This window comes from Ranitomeya imitator, chromosome 2 (genome assembly GCF_032444005.1).
Source record: "Ranitomeya imitator isolate aRanImi1 chromosome 2, aRanImi1.pri, whole genome shotgun sequence".
NCBI lineage: Eukaryota > Metazoa > Chordata > Amphibia > Anura > Dendrobatidae > Ranitomeya > Ranitomeya imitator.
In genome coordinates, this window is record NC_091283.1 from 446,686,928 (window position 1) to 446,704,711 (window position 17,784).

At 45.4% G+C, this 17,784-nt stretch overlaps 2 protein-coding genes across 4 annotated transcripts in view; one reads left to right on the forward strand and one right to left on the reverse strand.

The window, feature by feature from the left end:
• MYLK2 (myosin light chain kinase 2) overlaps positions 1-4,340 on the forward strand; it is a 64,763-nt gene extending 60,423 nt beyond the window's left edge. For both annotated transcript variants that reach the window (XM_069751011.1, XM_069751012.1), the window contains 2 exons: positions 1,319-1,451; positions 1,822-4,340. In XM_069751011.1, the coding sequence (XP_069607112.1) occupies positions 1,319-1,451; positions 1,822-1,902 (214 nt within the window). In that variant the 3' untranslated portion in view covers positions 1,903-4,340. The remainder of the gene's footprint in view (positions 1-1,318; positions 1,452-1,821) is intronic.
• Positions 4,341-4,419: 79 nt separating this feature from the next.
• Positions 4,420-17,784, reverse strand: part of LOC138664370 (interferon regulatory factor 4-like) — a 33,288-nt gene continuing 19,923 nt past the window's right edge. Inside the window, exons 2-8 of one of the 2 annotated variants that reach the window (XM_069751013.1) lie at positions 9,577-9,800; positions 9,243-9,423; positions 9,033-9,097; positions 8,676-8,748; positions 7,221-7,613; positions 6,452-6,567; positions 4,420-6,368 (exon numbers count right to left, since the gene is read on the reverse strand). In XM_069751013.1, coding sequence (XP_069607114.1) covers positions 6,294-6,368; positions 6,452-6,567; positions 7,221-7,613; positions 8,676-8,748; positions 9,033-9,097; positions 9,243-9,423; positions 9,577-9,753 — 1,080 coding nt within the window. In that variant the 5' untranslated portion in view covers positions 9,754-9,800 and the 3' untranslated portion in view covers positions 4,420-6,293. The remainder of the gene's footprint in view (positions 6,369-6,451; positions 6,568-7,220; positions 7,614-8,675; positions 8,749-9,032; positions 9,098-9,242; positions 9,424-9,576; positions 9,801-17,784) is intronic. The other variant, XM_069751014.1, reaches the window with a different exon arrangement.

Consider the following 17,784-nt stretch of genomic DNA (forward strand, 5'->3'; position numbering starts at 1 on the left):
CCATAATGAACGGTGCAGAGCATTATATGTGGCACAGCTTTATATGGAGCATCTATGGGGCAATAATGAACGGTATGGAGCATCTATTTTTGTTTTTGAAATTTACGAGTAGCTGCTGCATTTTCTACCCTAGGCTTATACTCGAGTCAATAAGTTTTCCCAGTTTTTTGTGGCAAAATTAGGGGGGTCGGCTTATACTCGGGTCGGCTTATACTCGAGTATATACGGTATATACAGAGTAATATACAGATATTACAGCCAGAAGTGCAGATAAAGGTAGGGTGCAGGTATGGGATTGCAGTAAGCTGTGTCACGTTACCGTTCCTTATAACATGTGGGCTCAGGGAAGCGCTCGAGTCCACAGGTACTTTCTTAGTTTCTGGTCCGTCTCCATGTGTGACGTGATGTGTCTTCCATGGCAGAACAATGACACTGGCTAAAGGTGTGTAGCTAGGTTTTAACCCCTAGCACGCCCCTCCCATATTTGCCACCGCCCCTCTGGGTTGGACTGAAATCTCCTTTTTGACCTCCTAGCTGAAATAATTCCCAATATCTAGGATGGGTCATAACTTCCTTGTGGGAGGTCCAAACGGGACGACTGACGTCTCAACATGCTCATTGGGGCTGGACCGATATGAAGAGTCCAAACTTGGGTCGGCTAAGTGGTTCAGGAGAGCCAGTCTCAATAGTTCGGTATCTGGGACAGCTAGAGAACAATGAGACACAGGTGTGTGTGCGGAAGGTTCCCACGATTCTGGTGCTATATTGGACTTAATCCTGAGATGCATGGTACTCTCATAATTCATCTCTAAGTGTGTTGCCCAACTGTCTAGGGTTTCCATTGATCGCTGATTGATGTTGGCTGCCTTGCACAAAAGGCAGCAAGGGGGTTCCAGCTCTGTTCCTCCTCACCTTAATTAACACGTGACCTCTAATTCTCTGGCCATATGGCATGTTCCTGTTCTTTTGAGAATTTGTGTACTTATCCTATATGTGGGGGCCACAGTTCTGTGAGCTGAAGATTTCTGAATAATATATTGGGCCAGAATTAATAAATCCAAAATGGAGTCTCCCTGGTCCCTCGTACCAGCACTGTAGTTATATTCTTGTACATAGAAGGTAGTATTATAGTAGTTATATTCTTGTATATAGGGGCAGTATTATAGTAGTTATAGTCTTATGCCTAGAAGGCAGCATAATAGTAGTTATATTCTTGTAGATATGTGGAAGCATTATACTAGTTATATTTTTCCATGCAGGGGCAATAATTTCCATTGATTTTTTTATTAACTTCGGATGACGTGTGCTTTCTTCTCAGTGGGCGTATGACTGCCGGTGAGTGTCTCAAGCACCCATGGCTCAATGATCTTGCTAGAAAAGCCAAGCTTTGCAACCGTCTCCTGAAATCACAGATAGAGCTGAGGAAATACATGATGAGGAGGCGCTGGAAGGTTTGTGTTTACAACTGTCTTAATTCTGTAGTTATCGTTTCAAACATGGTGATTTGATGGCGACATCTTCTTGGCACAGGAGTAAACAGTAACTTGGGTTGAGCTTATTCAGCTTTCGATGTCCTTCACTCTAGTGTTCTCTCATGTACACTTTACATTCAAGGTTAGATATTAGCCAGTGTGAACTCCACAAATCCAAACATAGCAATAGCCCCAATAATTAAAATGACCACAAGGTCTTGACTTCTCCTCCTTCGTCAGTTAAAGCTTTCCCATGATACAAAGACCTATTTCCAATGTCCAGTACCCCTAAGCTGGATGTACAGTATATGATTGATGGATTTTCAGTGTCTCTTTCTGTTTTCAACAGAAGAATGTATTTGCTGTGACGGCTGCAAACAGATTCAAGAGGATGAGTAGCTTTGGATCTCTGTCCTCAATGGGCGAATGAGGATCTGATAGAGAACCAAGGAAGCCAAGCCATATGTCTATAGCCACAACGACTGACCACTAGCCTCTTGAGCCTCCAATATCTAGAATATTCTAGATGAATGAATATAAAGGGGATGGTTAAACTTTGGTTCCTGAAAAAGATTGTGGTCCTCCTACCACCTCCAAAAGCCATCTTTGGGGACTACCACAAAAGGACCTATTGGATAACTTCTTCCTGGTGTTGAAGACCTCATGAACAACCTGTGGACCTGCTCCTCCTATGCTGGACAGTAGAGCTATATAGTTTTTTTTGCTTGACTTTAGGCTTTGATTGTAGCTCTTTTGCAGTGGAGAACGCCTGCTACCTATTCACTTGTGATGCCATACACTGACATATGCAATGACATAGCTGTATAGGAGCGCCATACATGAAGCAGCCATTTGTATTGGGAAGTAGAAGAACCAAACTTGTCATTTACCTCTTTGGCTCTGCATTGTGGTATGACCTGTTACATCTTCTAGTGTGATCCATTTTTGTACAATTAGCATTGTGTGTCACTTCTGACTGCTGATACAGCTACTGCTTGCTCTTGCTTTAAGATAGCATGTGAACATCCATATATAAGGGTCAACGAATGATTGAAACCACTACATGTTTAACCCAAGCAAGACCCCTGCAGATCTCTCACACCAGCATAACCCCTTTGGAAGGTCTCACCTCCCCAGTTTGTCAATGCTGGCATGCATATGGAAAGTCCTGCTCTATCTGGACCTCCCCCCCCTCTATACAGCTGCTCCTAAAGAACATATAACTCTTGAATCAATATGGCAACAGCACTTCTTCCCCCGATCTACAGATTACTTCCTTTTCACCCTAATATCTCAGGTAAATATTCCCGATGTAGTTGCAAAAGTAAACACACCCCATTACTTTAAATAACACTCCTGCCTATATGACAACACAAAAGCAATATTCTATCAGTGTTATTTCATCACACTTCTGTTGCATCCATGCATTTTGAACTTTTCATTATGAGCAAAAGTGGCATATGATATCAAGCCTGACCACCAAGCTCTTCTATGTAGGCAGAAAGTCTCTGACTTTCTGTGAACTAGAAGATGACATCACCTATTCAATCAATTCATAAATATCCTAGCCGTGTCCTCCTCGTAAGACCTGATGTGGAGAAAGCTGTCACAAGCAGGAGGCAGGGGAGGTTCATCAAATCTCTTACATTGAGACTCAGTATATAGAATGCACAAAATCTTCTACACGAATATTTAGTCTATGCTGCAGTAAGGCTATGTGCAGATTAGGCTTAGGAATTTCTGGTGCGGATTCTGCCTCACCTGGCAGAAAACGCACCTGCGGATTTGTAGCGTTTTTTTTGTGCGGTTCCGCAGTGTTTTTTTGTGCATTTTTGCTGTGGGTTTCTTGCGGATTTGCGGTGTTTTTTACCCCTGCGGTTTTCTATAATGGAATGGGTACAAAAACGCTGCAGATTCACAAAAAAGAAGTGACATGCTACTTCTTTTAAACCGCAGAGGATTTTCCGCCAAGTGTGCACAGCATTTTTTTTTTCTCATTGATTTACATTGTACTGTAAATCAATTGCGGATCTGCAGCATTTCTGCACTGCAAAAAACGCTGCGGATCCGCAGAGAATCCGCAACGTGTGCACATAGCCTAAGAATTGGTGGAGTGCTGAATTAACCTACACTCATTGCTCATCCTTCCCTGGGATATCATACCCACCAACACTGCTATATTAACAATCGGACTTTAGTGATCATAAGTCACTATATGGTTTACTGCAAAATTGCATATTGTTAATAAAACCTATTTAGGAAATCTAGATTAGCCAATCAGAACATTCACTTTTTTTAAAAACTGCAGAGGAATAATCTGATTGGCTGCTATAGGACAAATATTGTTTTATTTGGTTACAGAATCTCTAAAAACTGATACACTTATATACCTAATGTAGGCACATAAGGGGTGGAGTTATGGCAGTGATATTCTCTGGGAATTCTTCTGACATGTACCACACCTTTGGGCGAGCACTACTTATAAGGCTGCCGTCACACTAGCAGTATTTGGTCAGTATTTTACATCAGTATTTGTGAGCCACAACCAGGAGTGGGTGATAAATGCAGAAGTGGTGCATACGGATGTAAAAATACTGACCAAATACTGAGTGTGTGAACGTGGCCTGACACGGTAACAGTTCTGTAATACATTGTGGTCATGGTCCTCCAGCAGTTGTGACAAACTACAACTCCCAGTGGCTGTTGAGCGTTGTAGAGCCACGGATCTCTGCATCCTGCATCCTTCTTTTGCAAGTCAATATGGAACGAAAGTTGCAAGAATTACTGAGTAGATGAAACTTAGTTGCCAAATTACTGTGAAGAAAGCGGAATGTATGATCTGTAATAAATGAGATCTGTATCTGTGTAGTCTGGCATCATCATGGGGTAAAAAAAAAAAAAAACTGAAAAAAGACAACCCAAAATCTTTGCAACACAAAAAAACAACTTGATTAACAACATTTTAATATTCACACATTCCAGGATGGAGGTTTAAAGGGCAAGTTTTCTTTTTAGGCTGGAGTCACACTTAACGTATGAAAAATTGGTCCAAGTCTCCCTGCTGAGAGTCGCAGGAGTGTAATGAGAGTACAATCCGATTTTTCACACCTAGCATCCTATCTAAGTGCTTTGTGATTGCTATTTATATATTTACATATCTTTTCAAAGGAAATATTCGTCAAAACACACACTTATAATAAATATAAACAATGTGTAAAGAAGATAGAAGAAAAGCCGGCACTTCATGTGCCGTGTACAGTAGAATCACACTGACAGGTTAGAATAGAATAGATATATACACATAGAATATACACAGATATATAAATAGTGACACAAATATACCGTATATACTCGCGTATAAGCCGAGATTTTCAGCACATTTTTTTGTGCTGAAAACGCCACTCTCTGCTTATACACGAGTCATTGCTGGCGGGAGCAGAAGACATCATACTCGCCCTCCTGGTGTCATCGCTGCATATTAGTCCCTGCATCTCTCTTCCTTCCTGGGCTGAGCAGTCACGTGGTACCGCTCATTAAAGTAATGAATATACATGCATCTCCACTCCCATAGGCGTGGAGCAAATATTCATTACTTTAATGAGCGGTATCACTGACCACTCAGCACAGGAAGGAAGACAGGAAGAGAGTTGCCGGCGCCCGAGATACAGGGACTGATATGCAGCGCCAGGAGGGTGAGTAGGACTGGGGGAGGGCGAGCCATGCGATATTCACCTGTCCCCGTTCCACTGCCGCACTGTGTCTTCTGGATCCTCTGGCTGGGATGAGAGGGCGCGTTGACGTGGCTAGGGAACGCGCTCTGCCTGAACAGTCACTGCAGAGAGCCGGCAACGCTGAGGAGCAGTGGGCAGCGACAAGAGGCGAGTATGTAATTTTTAATCGCAGCATTATACGGGGCATATTTTCATATGGAGCATATTATGGGGCCATCATTAACCTTTGTGCAGCATTTTATGGGGCATATTTTTGTATGGGGCAATCATTAACTTTTGTGCAGCATTATATGGGGCGTATTTTGTATGGAGCATCTTATGGGGCCCATCATGAACTATATGGAGCATTATATGGGGCTCCTGATTCAATATAAATATTCAAAAACATTTAGCCTACTGATGTCTCAATTAATTTTACTCTTATTGGTATCTGTTTTTATTTTTTAAATTTATCAGTAGCTGCTGCATTTTCCACCCTAGGCTTATATTCGAGTCAATAAGTTTTCCCAGTTTTTTGTGGCAAAATTAGGTGCATTGGCTTATACTCGATTATTTACATGTATATATTAATATACATAGATAGAAGATAAAAACAGTAATTCATCAGCCGTGTTCTGTAACATCACTGCAGGAGCCGACAGGATAGAAGAGATGTATTACATACAGTAAATACATATAGAATAGGTAGATATAAAGATGTCAGTGACAAATACAATTAGTACACTGTATGTGCAAATTACTGGACATGTATTTAATTATTAAAAGATTATTTATCGGAAAAAAAGTGGCGTGGGCTCCTGCGCAATTTCTGTAACCAGCAGAGGGGAAGCTCACGGCTGGGAGCAGATGTTTATAGCCTGGGAAGGGGTAATATCCATGGTGCTAGCAGTGCCATCTGTCAGGCAATAGGAGTTCACAGCCAATGAACTCACTTCACCTAGGTGACTAACGTTACAGAGCGCCCAGCTGTCCAACATAAGGACCTTAATGGCGGATATACTGGTTATCACCCAGCTTTCCCACAATAAGATAACTAAGAAATATGAAGGTTCAGCATAACGATCATGATCAGTCGTTCCGTGCAGGGAGACTAGTCAGCCAGGGGGTCTTTCCGCCGTTTCCTTTTTGCAATTACAAGCATTTCTCGGGCAAACACCGGCTCCACCTATGAATATGAAAGTTCCAAAAATTCAGACTGGGGGCACATACATGACCTGTCCCCATGTATACCCCATATTGTATACGCACATGAGCGGTTATTAACTTTTTAGAGCTCGGCGTTGACCCTGGATATTCCTCTCCGAAGCAGAGCTGAATCTGATACTGGGGTTCAGGACCTTTGTACAGGACGTACATCTGAATCTCTACGAGAGGTTAAAGGGAGAAATCTCGTAAGTGAAAGACAGAACTCGCATTATTCTAGTCCTGGGAAAGGAGGATCGGGGACTTGTTTTTGTCTCCTACACCATGATAAATAAGGCAGAGTTGTGGATGCGACTGGAGTAAAACATATGCTGTAGAAGACATAGTGCTCAAACAACACATTATGTAATGGCTTATTTCAATATTCTACAAAAATTAGACAAGACGCAAGTGCAACGCATTTCGGATCACTTATGATCATTCTTCATAGGTTTCATCACAAGTGATCCGAAATGCGTTGCTCTTGCATCTTGTCCAATTTTTGTGGAATATTTAATAAAGAAAGTCATTACAGCATTTTATTGTATGGTTGGAGCTGGAGTCATCATTGTTGCACACAGACTGTGTGATCCGTGCATTTTCTGGTGAATTAGCTGGACTTTATTTGATTCAAACACCAAATTAAGAAAGACTTGACATGATGTGTTTTAAAAAAAAAATCACCTCCAGGTCAAAAAAACCGTAAGAAAAAAAATTACCACTTGAATGAGATTTTAGAAAATTTTTCCGCTACTATATAAAGCTGTCTTTTTTTCGATACAAAAAAAATACACAGAAAAAGCAGCAGAAACACTACGTGTGAACAAGCTCTTACCATGCATGAAGTGTTCTATGTCCAACAGTTTGCACGTCTTCTCTCTCTCCAGCTTGTTAGGCTGGTCAGTATAGGGAGCCAGGGGGCCACTCCAGTAGACACGCACCTGGCATTGACGCTTTATGTAGACCCCATCAGGTGCCACCCACAGGAATACCCCTTTGTCCAGGTTCAGCAATAACTTCTTGACGACGTTCTGCATCTCTGGGGATAGAATGTCAGGCAGTATCTGGGGTGGTGGAAGCAGAATATTCTCCAGATGGTGCGGCGAGCCCAAGATATGTTCATGTCCAGGCGATGCCAGAGGAACAATGCGGCACCCCTCGACTGTCTGTGTGGTCATTTCATTCACCAGTTTGCCTTGGTAGTAAAGGCGGACATGTAGCCAGTAATCTGTGGCAATAAAACAAGAACGTATTGAAAAGTCAAACCTACAAACAAGTGGCTTAGATTCATGGTACTTCACAAATTTTAAACTAAACCAAACAGAGCAAGGAAGCAAAAAAGTAAAATTATATCATCTTTATTAACAAATAATCTAAAATAGAGCAAAAAATAACGATGCATTAAAAGAATATTACGTAATTTTGGCTGCATTTCAACGTTTGGTTTAAAGGCTATTGTGTTTGGGATTATTTTCCTAGCAGATTTATGATCACTGTGGTCAACAGATAGGCTTTGTATGATGACACTGGTCTATTTAAGTATTGGTATACAACCCTAGCAGGCAGTGTCTTTTGTATTTGTACTCTATTTTATCGCACTATTTTAGATTATCTGTTAATAAAGATGATTTAATTTTACTTTTTTGGTCCATGCTTCCTTGTTCTGTTTGGATTATATTGAAAAGTCAGTTTTGGGATATCCCCTCCTCCATCCAACCATCCTAATCCTGACAAGAGGTCTATGTACAGAGGAGTAAATGAAATCTCCTAGGCCCCATGAAGAATAAGTAACAAGTTCCTCACCTACAATGTTGATACAGGAAAGATTTATATCTTGGTACCATGTGTCATTTATATAATGGCGTCTTCTTATGTGACCATAGGTCCTTTGGGATCTCAAGCACCAGGGCTAAAGAAATTTGCTAATTCTGCAGCCCCCATAGCTACACCCATACCTATATATAAAAAACGCATATGAAACCCATAAGATGTATACTCCAACTACTGACATCAATGGCATTTAATACCTGATGAAGGTGATAATGGGATGATTACCAAAACCTGTCCATATATCCTATAAAGACATAGAGATGTTCTAGATGGGGGTCTCCCACTTGCAAACCCTGCTCTATGAATCAGAATGGGGTGCTGCTTTGGCAAACCCGATCTGTCAGTGCCTTACATGGATGGTCATTCATTTGGCTAATGAAGAGGATATGTATAGTCAGATGTGGCTTTCCTTGGCAATACCAGACCCTGATGGCTTCTATCTAAGTGGGGGTTGCCTCACCTTCTTCCATTGGGGTGTTAAACGTTTCTAACTGCAGAACTTTGGAGGAACCATCAGGACCTTGATTCTCCATCTATATATGAGACATATAAAAAAATATTTAAAAGAATGAAGAACAAGATCCAAAGCTAAAAACAGCAAAATGTAGGGAGTTAAAGGGTTGGTGGGCTATATATTGCTCCTTTTAGTATTGTCGATATTTGGCCCTTAAGGTCCCAAGACATCCTTGTGCCCCCACCTCTTACTATCTCCATCCAAACCTCATATATTCTATTAGGCAGGGCAGTCAAGGATGAAGGTGAAGAACTTTGAAAGGTGGAGACTGGTTAAACATGATGGGTAGTAAGCTTTATTTACTTTGATCATGGGCATTCTTGGTGGTTCTTCTCTCAGTTTCTTGATGGCTTCTTTGGATACCTCATCTGAAACACAATCAGTTCTAAAAAGTTTAGATAATAATAATAATAATGTAATACCAAATTGAGTAAACTTTAGAAATTGTTCAAGAGTTCCTAATCAAAAGCAGAGTCATCTCTGTAAAATATATGTCCAAAAAAGAAGACTTACAGGTTTTCTGTGGAGGATCTGACACAACAGAATAGATTTTGTAGTGTTTAAAGTCTTGGTCGCTATCTGTGACCTCCTTAAAGTCTGGGCTTTTGTTCAGGGCACTTCGGAATCTTGTCTTCCAAACTGAAGGGTTTTCCTTGGCTCCTTCTTGAAACTTTCCCTTATGAATTGCCCAAGCCTGAAGAAGTAATGAAACCACTTTATATTATTTGGCACCAGAGATAATCAGGCAAGGTATTTCATTTACATACCTTCCGAGTGATCCCAGACCATAATAGTATAGGAGAAAACTCCTGAAGGTTGTACACTCCAGATTTGGTTCCTGTCTTACCCTGAATAAGGCTGCATCTTCTTCTTCGTTGTAGTTATGTTTGGTTGCGTGTTTCCATGGAATTTTGAACAGTGTCTTCTCCTCATTTTCCCATCGAAGACCGGGATATTTTCCACTGTCTATCTGAAGTATGAGCCACTCTTTCAACCTCAAAGGAGGGGTGCCGTTTCCACTCATCTCCTGGCCAAAATAATCAAAATCATCGAGTTCTCTTCTGTTCGGACCTAAGAACAAGTCAGCAAGAATTAAAAGGGGTCCAGGATGGAGAAAAAATATGGCTGTTTTCATCCAAGAGTGTTGGTCCCGTCCATGGGTTGTGTGAGCTCTGTGACTGTATGTGACCTACAATGCCACACACAACCTGTGGACAGGGTGAGCACACTGTTGTTTGATGAAAGACCCTCAGATTTAACTACAGAACATTTTTTTCCCATGTTATGGAGCAAGGACACCACAGTGCCATAGTCTGTATACTGGACATTCACAGTACTGCAGTTCAGATCACATCCACATCAATCATCGCTGAGCTGCAGTTCCCATGAATGGCCACTACACAGTGTATGGCGCTGTGGTGATTGGACGTTATACACTTGTAAACTTCTGGTGGCGCCCAGGATCAGATGATTATAGTGTTGTTCGACCTAAAAATAGGTCAGGAATATCTTGGTCCTGGAAAACCCTTTTAATATTTAGAGGGATGCTCTTTGTTCTTAAAACATTGGACATTTAATGGGTCAACCGAAGAAAGTATGATCACAGAAAGTCCCACTGCTTAGCCACCCAATCATCTCCAGTTAACCTGGCACGGAGAGTTTAATTTCTCTGCAGCACCCCCACAGGTGAAGTGAAGCATTGCATTGCTCAAACTGAAATCAATAGGGAACCCATGTACTGTATGGTGTGCTGGGTCTAGAGAGGAGTGAATCGATTTGTAACTAAATTTGTTGCAAATTACCAGAAAAATATAGGTATGCTGGAATCTAAACTTTTCTGGGGTGGGGTTGACTCGCAGGATTTAAGTTGCCTGCTGTTTTGCTGGATTCTTTTGAGCTAGTAAGGAGGGCCCGAAAAATATGTTAGCTAGGCAATACCTGCCTGTGTTGCGGCTGTTGAACAACTTGGAGACATGCAGCGCGGGGACTCGAACATATTTTTGCGCATGCGGAAGACACTCAGTTAGCACCCGAGCATGCTCAGATAACACCTTATATCCGAACACGTTCGCTCATCGCTAGTTATAATAATAAGTGTTTTATCGGACTTTTCTCACCATCTGTTACCAGTCCAACGCTGAGGCCTGGGAATGGCCCCCAGGTGGGAATCTATGGGGCTCAGGGGGGAAGCATCATGAGACATGTGCGGACCCCCGATGTGAGGCCAATTACAGGTTTCAGACTGATCTTCGCGTCAGCATGGAGGAAGCGGAGTAATGGAAAAATGAGGAGCCGCAGCGGACGCTTTATAAACTCTTGTGCGTACAATGGGGGTATTATTTAACCCTTTCGCTCTCCTCACAGCATTTAGGGCAGCAGTGATTCCTGTCTGAATTGGAGAAGATCTGTCCGAATCGAACGTCAGGAGACTGGCTCCTCTCTGGTTGGGTCCTCCAGCTCCAGGGTCATCCTAGTTGCTCTCTAATTGAGGGTCCCAGAGGGGAGGACCCCCTGTAATAAAGGGTTTTCATGATCCAGACTGTCCCTGTAATATCTAATAAATTATCAAGTATTTTTGAAATGCCCCGATCACATCTGCGCCATACCGGGGCCCCCAATGGTGCCCGGGGGACAATCCTTCCTGAGCTTTAAAGAGGTGCCTGATGGGTAGAAAGGGGGGTGGAGCCAAACTATTGTTTCCAATGACAACCAGTAGAATTCTGAAGAAACTAAAATAGGGATTTTTGTGTTACTCACCGTAAAATCCTTTTCTCCGAGACGCTCATTGGGGGACACAGGACTGTGGGTGTATGTTTCTGTCGCCAGGAGGCTGACACTAAGTAAACATAAGTTTAGCTCCTCTTCCGTCGTATACACCCTGACACTGGCTACCAGAGAATCCAGTTTGGTGCAAAAGCAGTAGAAGAACAAAAACGTAAAACAATAGATCAGCATAAATACAGAAACAAAAAAGCAGCCATCAGGCTACCAGGGTGGGAGCTGTGTCCCCCAATGAGCGTCTCGGAGAGAAGGATTTTATGGTGAGTAACACAAAAATCCCTATTTCTCCTTCGCCTCATTGGGGGACACAAGACTGTGGGATGTCCTAAAGCAGTCCCTGGGTGGGGAATTAACTCACCGGTTATAATTATCCAGGCAGCTGTCGTTATAAGTGCATTACTGCCGCCTGAAGAATCCTTCTACCCAGACTTGCATCTGCAGAGATCGGAGAGTGGATATTGTAGTGTTTGGCAAAGGTATGCAGACTAGATCAGGTTGCAGCTTTGCAAACCTGTTCTGCTGAGGCCTGGTGCCGAATCGCCCAGGAAGCCCCCACTGCTTTAGTGGAGTGAGCCTTGATTCCAGCCGGAACCATCATGCCCTTGGCGCGGTAGGCCTCCTGAACGTATCCACCTGGCAAATGTATATTTCGAGGCCGCGAAAGCCTTCCTGCGGCCCTCTGGGAGGACAAACAGAGCATCTGTCTGTCGAAAAGGAGCTGTTCGAGAAATGTACCTCCTCAGCGCTCTCACTAGGTCCAACGTATGAAGGGCTTTTTCCACACGGTGCGTTGGTGCCGGACAAAAAGAGGGAAGAACTATATCTTCGTTAATATGGAACGAGGACACAACCTTTGGTAAAAAGGAGGGCGCTGGTCTGAGCGCCACCTTATCCTGATGGAACCGTAAAAAAGGAGCGCGACAGGAAAGGGCTGCCAGCTCTGATACACGCCTTATGGAAGTCATGGCCACTAAGAATACGACTTTCCAGGAAAGTTAAAGAAATGTCCTGAAGGGGTTCGAAAGGAGCTTCCCGCAAGGCCCTTAAGACCAAGCCTCCAGAGGAGTCCTATAAGGAGGGACCTTATGAGCGACTCCCTGTAAGAACGTCTATACATGTAGGTTATTAGCAATCCTGCTCTGAAAAAGGACCGACAAGGCTGAAATCTGTCTTTTAAGAGTACTTGGTGCCAACCCTGAATCCAGGCCTGCTTGGAGAAAGGCAAGAATGTTTGGGATGGAAAAAAGAAGAGGAGGTAGTCCACGCTCTCTGCACCACGAAAGAAAAGCCTTCCAAGTGTGATAATAAATCCGAGCCGAAACAGATTTTCGGGCACTGATCATGGTATCAGCCACCTCTTAGGAGAACCCGGCTTGTGTTAAAACCCAAGATTCAACAGCCAGGCCATTAAACACAGGGTCCCTAAGTTCTGGTGGTAAATCGGCCCTTGAGATAGAAGATCCGGACGGTCGGGGAGCCGCCACGGAACTCCGGCGAGCAGCTGTACTAGGCCAATCCCGGGCGACCAGAATAGCTGGCACTCCCTCTGACTTGATTTTCTTGATTACTTTTGGGAGCAGTGCCAGCGGGGAAAACATATGGGAGATGAAACTGATTCCAAGTCAGAACTAACGCATCCAGGCGATTGCCTGTGGATCTTGGTACCGGGCGACAAACCTGGGCACCTTGGCATTCCTCCCGGATGCCATTAGATCCACGTCCGGAGTCCCCCATCGATGGCATATTTGCTGAAATACCTCGTGATGGAGAGACCATTCCCCGGACGCCAGGCCCTGCCAACTGAGGAAATCCGCCACCCAGTTCTCTTTGCCTGGAATGTGGACTGCCGAAATCACCAAGTGATTCCTCTCGGCCCAGTAAAGTATTTGCTTTACTTCCTGCATGGCCGCCTTGCTGCGGGTGCCTCCCTGATGATTTATGTATGCCATGGCTGTGGCATTGTCCGATTGAATCCAGACAGGGCAGCCCGCCAGAAGATGATGGAAATGCTGCAAAGCCAGTCGAACTGCCCGAATCTCTAAGAGATTGATCGGAAGACTTGACTCCCGAGGGGACCAGCGCCCCTTGGCTGTGTGGTGAAAGAACACAGCTCCCCAACCTAGTAGACTGGCATCTGTTGTAACCACTAGCCAATGGGTTGGAGGAAAGGGTTTTTCCTTCAGTAGAGACGGGCTGGTTAACCACCATGAAAGAGTCTGCCTGACCTGGGGGGACAAACGGCACCTGAGGTTGAGGGAGAATGGATTTTTGTCCCATGCTGCTAAAAGTGCATGTTGTAGAGGTCGAAGATGAAGCTGTGCAAATGGCACTGCTTCCATTGTCGCAACCATCATTCCTAAGACCCTCATGCAGGACCGGATTTGTATGAAAGCATGGCTGCCGAAGGGCCATGACCTCTCGCCGAAGAGCCAGGACCTTGTCCTGGGGCAGGATTGTCAAAGCTTGATAGGTGTAAAAAATTATCCCTAGAAATTAAATTCTCCGAGATGGTATGAGGGATGACTTTTTAAGTTCACTAGCCAACCCAGACGAGAAAGAGTGTCTAGTGAAATGCTGACATTTTCTTCGCAGGCCTGAAAGGACGGCTCTTTGATGAGAAGATCGTCTAGGTATGGCAAAACCAATATGCCTTGGGAGTGCAGAATGGACACCACAGTTGACATGACCTTTGTGAACACCCTGGGGGCGGAGGCCAGCCCAAAGGGTAAAGCCGTGAACTGGAAATGTAGGTTGTTTATGGCAAAACGGAGATATCTTTGATGTGAAGGAAATATGGGAATATGCAGGTAGGCATCCTGAATGTCTATCGAGGCTAAGAACTCCCCCTTTTCCTTTGACGCAATGACTGACCGGAGAGATTCCATCCGAAAGTGACGAATGTTGACAAACCTGTTTAAACGTTTCAGGTCCAGAATGGGCCTTACCTTTCCGTCCTTTTTGGGCACTATGAACAGGTTGGAATAGAACCCCTGAAATCTCTCCTCCCTTGGAACTGGAATGATGACCCCGCGGAGATGAAGGGACTCTATAGAATTGAACAGGGCTTGACACCGGGACTCGCACCTAGGAAGAACCGACGTGGTTGACAAACCAGCTCTATCTCGTATCCTGAAGACACCAGCTCTCTCACCCACTTGTCGTGAACTGAGTTGAGCCAAGCCTGATGAAACAAAAGTAGGCGCCCGCCTACTCTGTCGGCGGCGATCCGAGGATGCCTCCATTCACTTGGCCAAAAACCTATGAGACCTAGATCCTCTCGATCTAGGCAGCTGGGAACGCATTCTTCCCCCCCCCGGGTTGGCTCTATAGGAGACACGATTGTCTCGGTCCTGGTTGGGTCGACCCTGCGCAGTGGAATTTGACGCTGGGGTCCACCTAGTATTACGAAAGGGTTTGTAACGGGCCTGAAATTGGCGACGAAAAGGTTGTCTAATCCTTTGCTGTGGGAGAAAATTGCTTTTCCCTCCTGTGGTATCAGAAATAAGCTGATCCAGCTTCTCTCCGAATAAACGGCCCCCCTGATACGGGAGGGTTGTAAGAGATTTCTTAGAGGTAGAGTCTGCCCGCCATGTTCTTAACCAGAGCCCTTCTAATGGCAATTGCGTTTGCTGCCGCAGCACAGTCTGCTGCATCTAAGGATGCATTAATCAGATAGCTCCCAGCAAGAGTTATCTGACTTGACATTTCTTTCAATTCTGCTGGCAAGTCCCTCTCTTGAAGAGCCTTTGTCAAAAATTCTGACCAAGACATCATGGCCCTAGCAACTCAAGTTGCCGCAAAAGAGGGAAAAAGGGCTGAACCTGAAGCCTCAAAAATGGAACAAATCAAACTTTCTATAAGACGATCCGTAGGATCCTTAATAGAGGAGCCGTTGGGAAGGGATAACAGAGTGTTAGACGCCAAGCGGGACACCGGCGGATCTACCAAAGGAGATTCTGCCCATTTATTACGTAGCTCAGGAGAAAAAGGGTATCTTGCCTTCAAGGCTTTCTGCCCTGAAAAACGTTTGTCCGGGTGCTCCCGGTTTCGCTGAACCAGGTCCTCAAACTCGGGGTGAGATGAGAAAACCTTATGAGACTGTTTGGCCCGCTTAAATGAAACTTTCTGATCCGAGGTTAAGGCGGGCTCGTCTTCAACACCCACGGCTTCAATTATGCTATCTACTGACTCCTGAAACCCAGGAGTCTCTAAATTTCGGGACCCCTCCTAATCATAGTCTGATCCGCTTTCTGCTGGGGAAGGTGAGCGAGAGACGGAACTCCAGGATGCTGATGCACCTGATGGCCCAGGAGACGCTGTGAGAGTTCGCTTCCCCCGCGGCTGCCTAGTGTAAGCGCGGCCCCTGCGGGCCGGAGATTCCTGAGAAACGGAGGATCTCTCTAAGGCCGGGGTCACACTAGACCGTAATACGGACGAGTGCAATGCGATAAAAAAATCGCATAGCACTCGTCCCAATGTTAATCAATGGGGCAGCTCCCATCATCCGATATTTTCTCGGCCGTATTCAGGATCCGAGTGAAATCGCAGCATGCTGCGATTGTCAGCGTATCTCGGCCGAGAATCGCCAATGAAAGTCTATGGGGGTGAGAAAAAATAGCACAGCACACGGACCATCAGTGTGACTTGCGAGAAATTCTCAGGCATTGGGCAGGTGACAGGAAAGGCTCAGCCATTATTTGCTCATTTTGCAAGTGTGTGAGAAAATCTCACCATACGGATGCCATACGGATGTCACACGGATCATTTGATGAGAGAAAATCGCATCCTCGCACTGCACACGGATCACTGTTTTGGTAACATTTGTGCAATTCTCGTCTGTCAAAAACGGACCGTTTTTTTATACGTTGTGTGTGTCCCCGGCCTAAGACAGACGAGCTGCTGTCCCTGACTCCAGCCGGGGTCTGAAGGGACTCGATTGCCTTCGTTAGGGACGCCATGGATTGCGATAATGACATGACCCATTCCGGTGGAACCACCCCAGTCTCTGCCTGAGATGCAGGAGTAATCGCAGGGGAAAATGCTGGGGAACTCGCAGGGGAGGGCTCCTGAGCGCGTTCAGAGTCGCAGGCCTCGCAGAGACGATTACTCTGGGCATGCGGGAAAGGAGACCGACAGGCTACATATACGGTATATAGGTCCGTGTGAGATTTGGTCCTTCTAGACATGGTGATCCGCAGATGCTATAATCGGGAGCTCTAAATTGGGGAAGAGAAGAAGCTTCTGCTGTCAGGCTGGGGGGAAAAGCACTTACCCCAGTCCTGTGTCCCTGCACGTACTGTGGAGCTGGCCATCAAAACGGCGAGAGTGTGCCACCTTTATTCCGTGCCGACATCCGGGATTGCAGCACCGCAGCGGCCTACCGCAGGCCAAAGCCGGGGCCTCGATTTCCCCTCAGCGAGAAAAGGAAGGGGCGGACCCGGAATTAGACGTGCCGGAGGGGGCAGGGCTTCTCAGTGCGGCCTGTCCCGGACGGAAGCCGGGGAGAAGACCTCCTGATTGACCCGGCAGTGCACCCGGGATGCTAGGCCGGAAGAACAGCGGCGCCGACTGGAGCTTGGCCTATTGACTCGGCGCGGACCGGCGCAAGGGCGCCCGAACCTGCCTAGATGCCTTTTTAAAAGGTAACCCACGCTGTGTCAGGAGCCCCCCTTTAGCCCCCCCCATCTGCAAGCTGTACCTCTGCCAAGAGTGGGTCAACGTGCCTTTAAAAATTTAGCGGCGGGAGGGCAGAATAAAAGACAGTGCAGGAACCCTAGCTCCATCTTCCCACCCTGGGATAAGGAGAGGGACCGTCCACCACCCTTCTATCACCGCAGCTGAATCATAGGTGTAGATAGCAAGCAGGGGGGGTCACACGGACATCTGTGGGCACCTGTGCAGCCTATGGTCTTAAATACCTTAGGGTGGTTAGGGCTAAGTCCGGCATGCAATCCCATGTCGCGGGAAAGGATACGTGGAGAGTACTCACACGTGCTCGCCCGTTGCTGGTTTGGGGAGATAGGACCCCCTCAAAAGGGTCCGTCACCCCTCTCAATCCTTATGATGTTGAGACGAAACAAGGGTCCGAAGGATCTGGGACCCAGATGTGTGCCTCCTTGAGACACTAAGCATGAACTGGATTCTCTGGTAGCCAGTGTCAGGGTGTATACGACGGAAGAGGAGCTAAACTTTTACTTACTTTACTTAGTGTCAGCCTCCTGGCGGCAGAAACATACACCCACAGTCCTGTGTCCCCCAATGAGGCGAAGGAGAA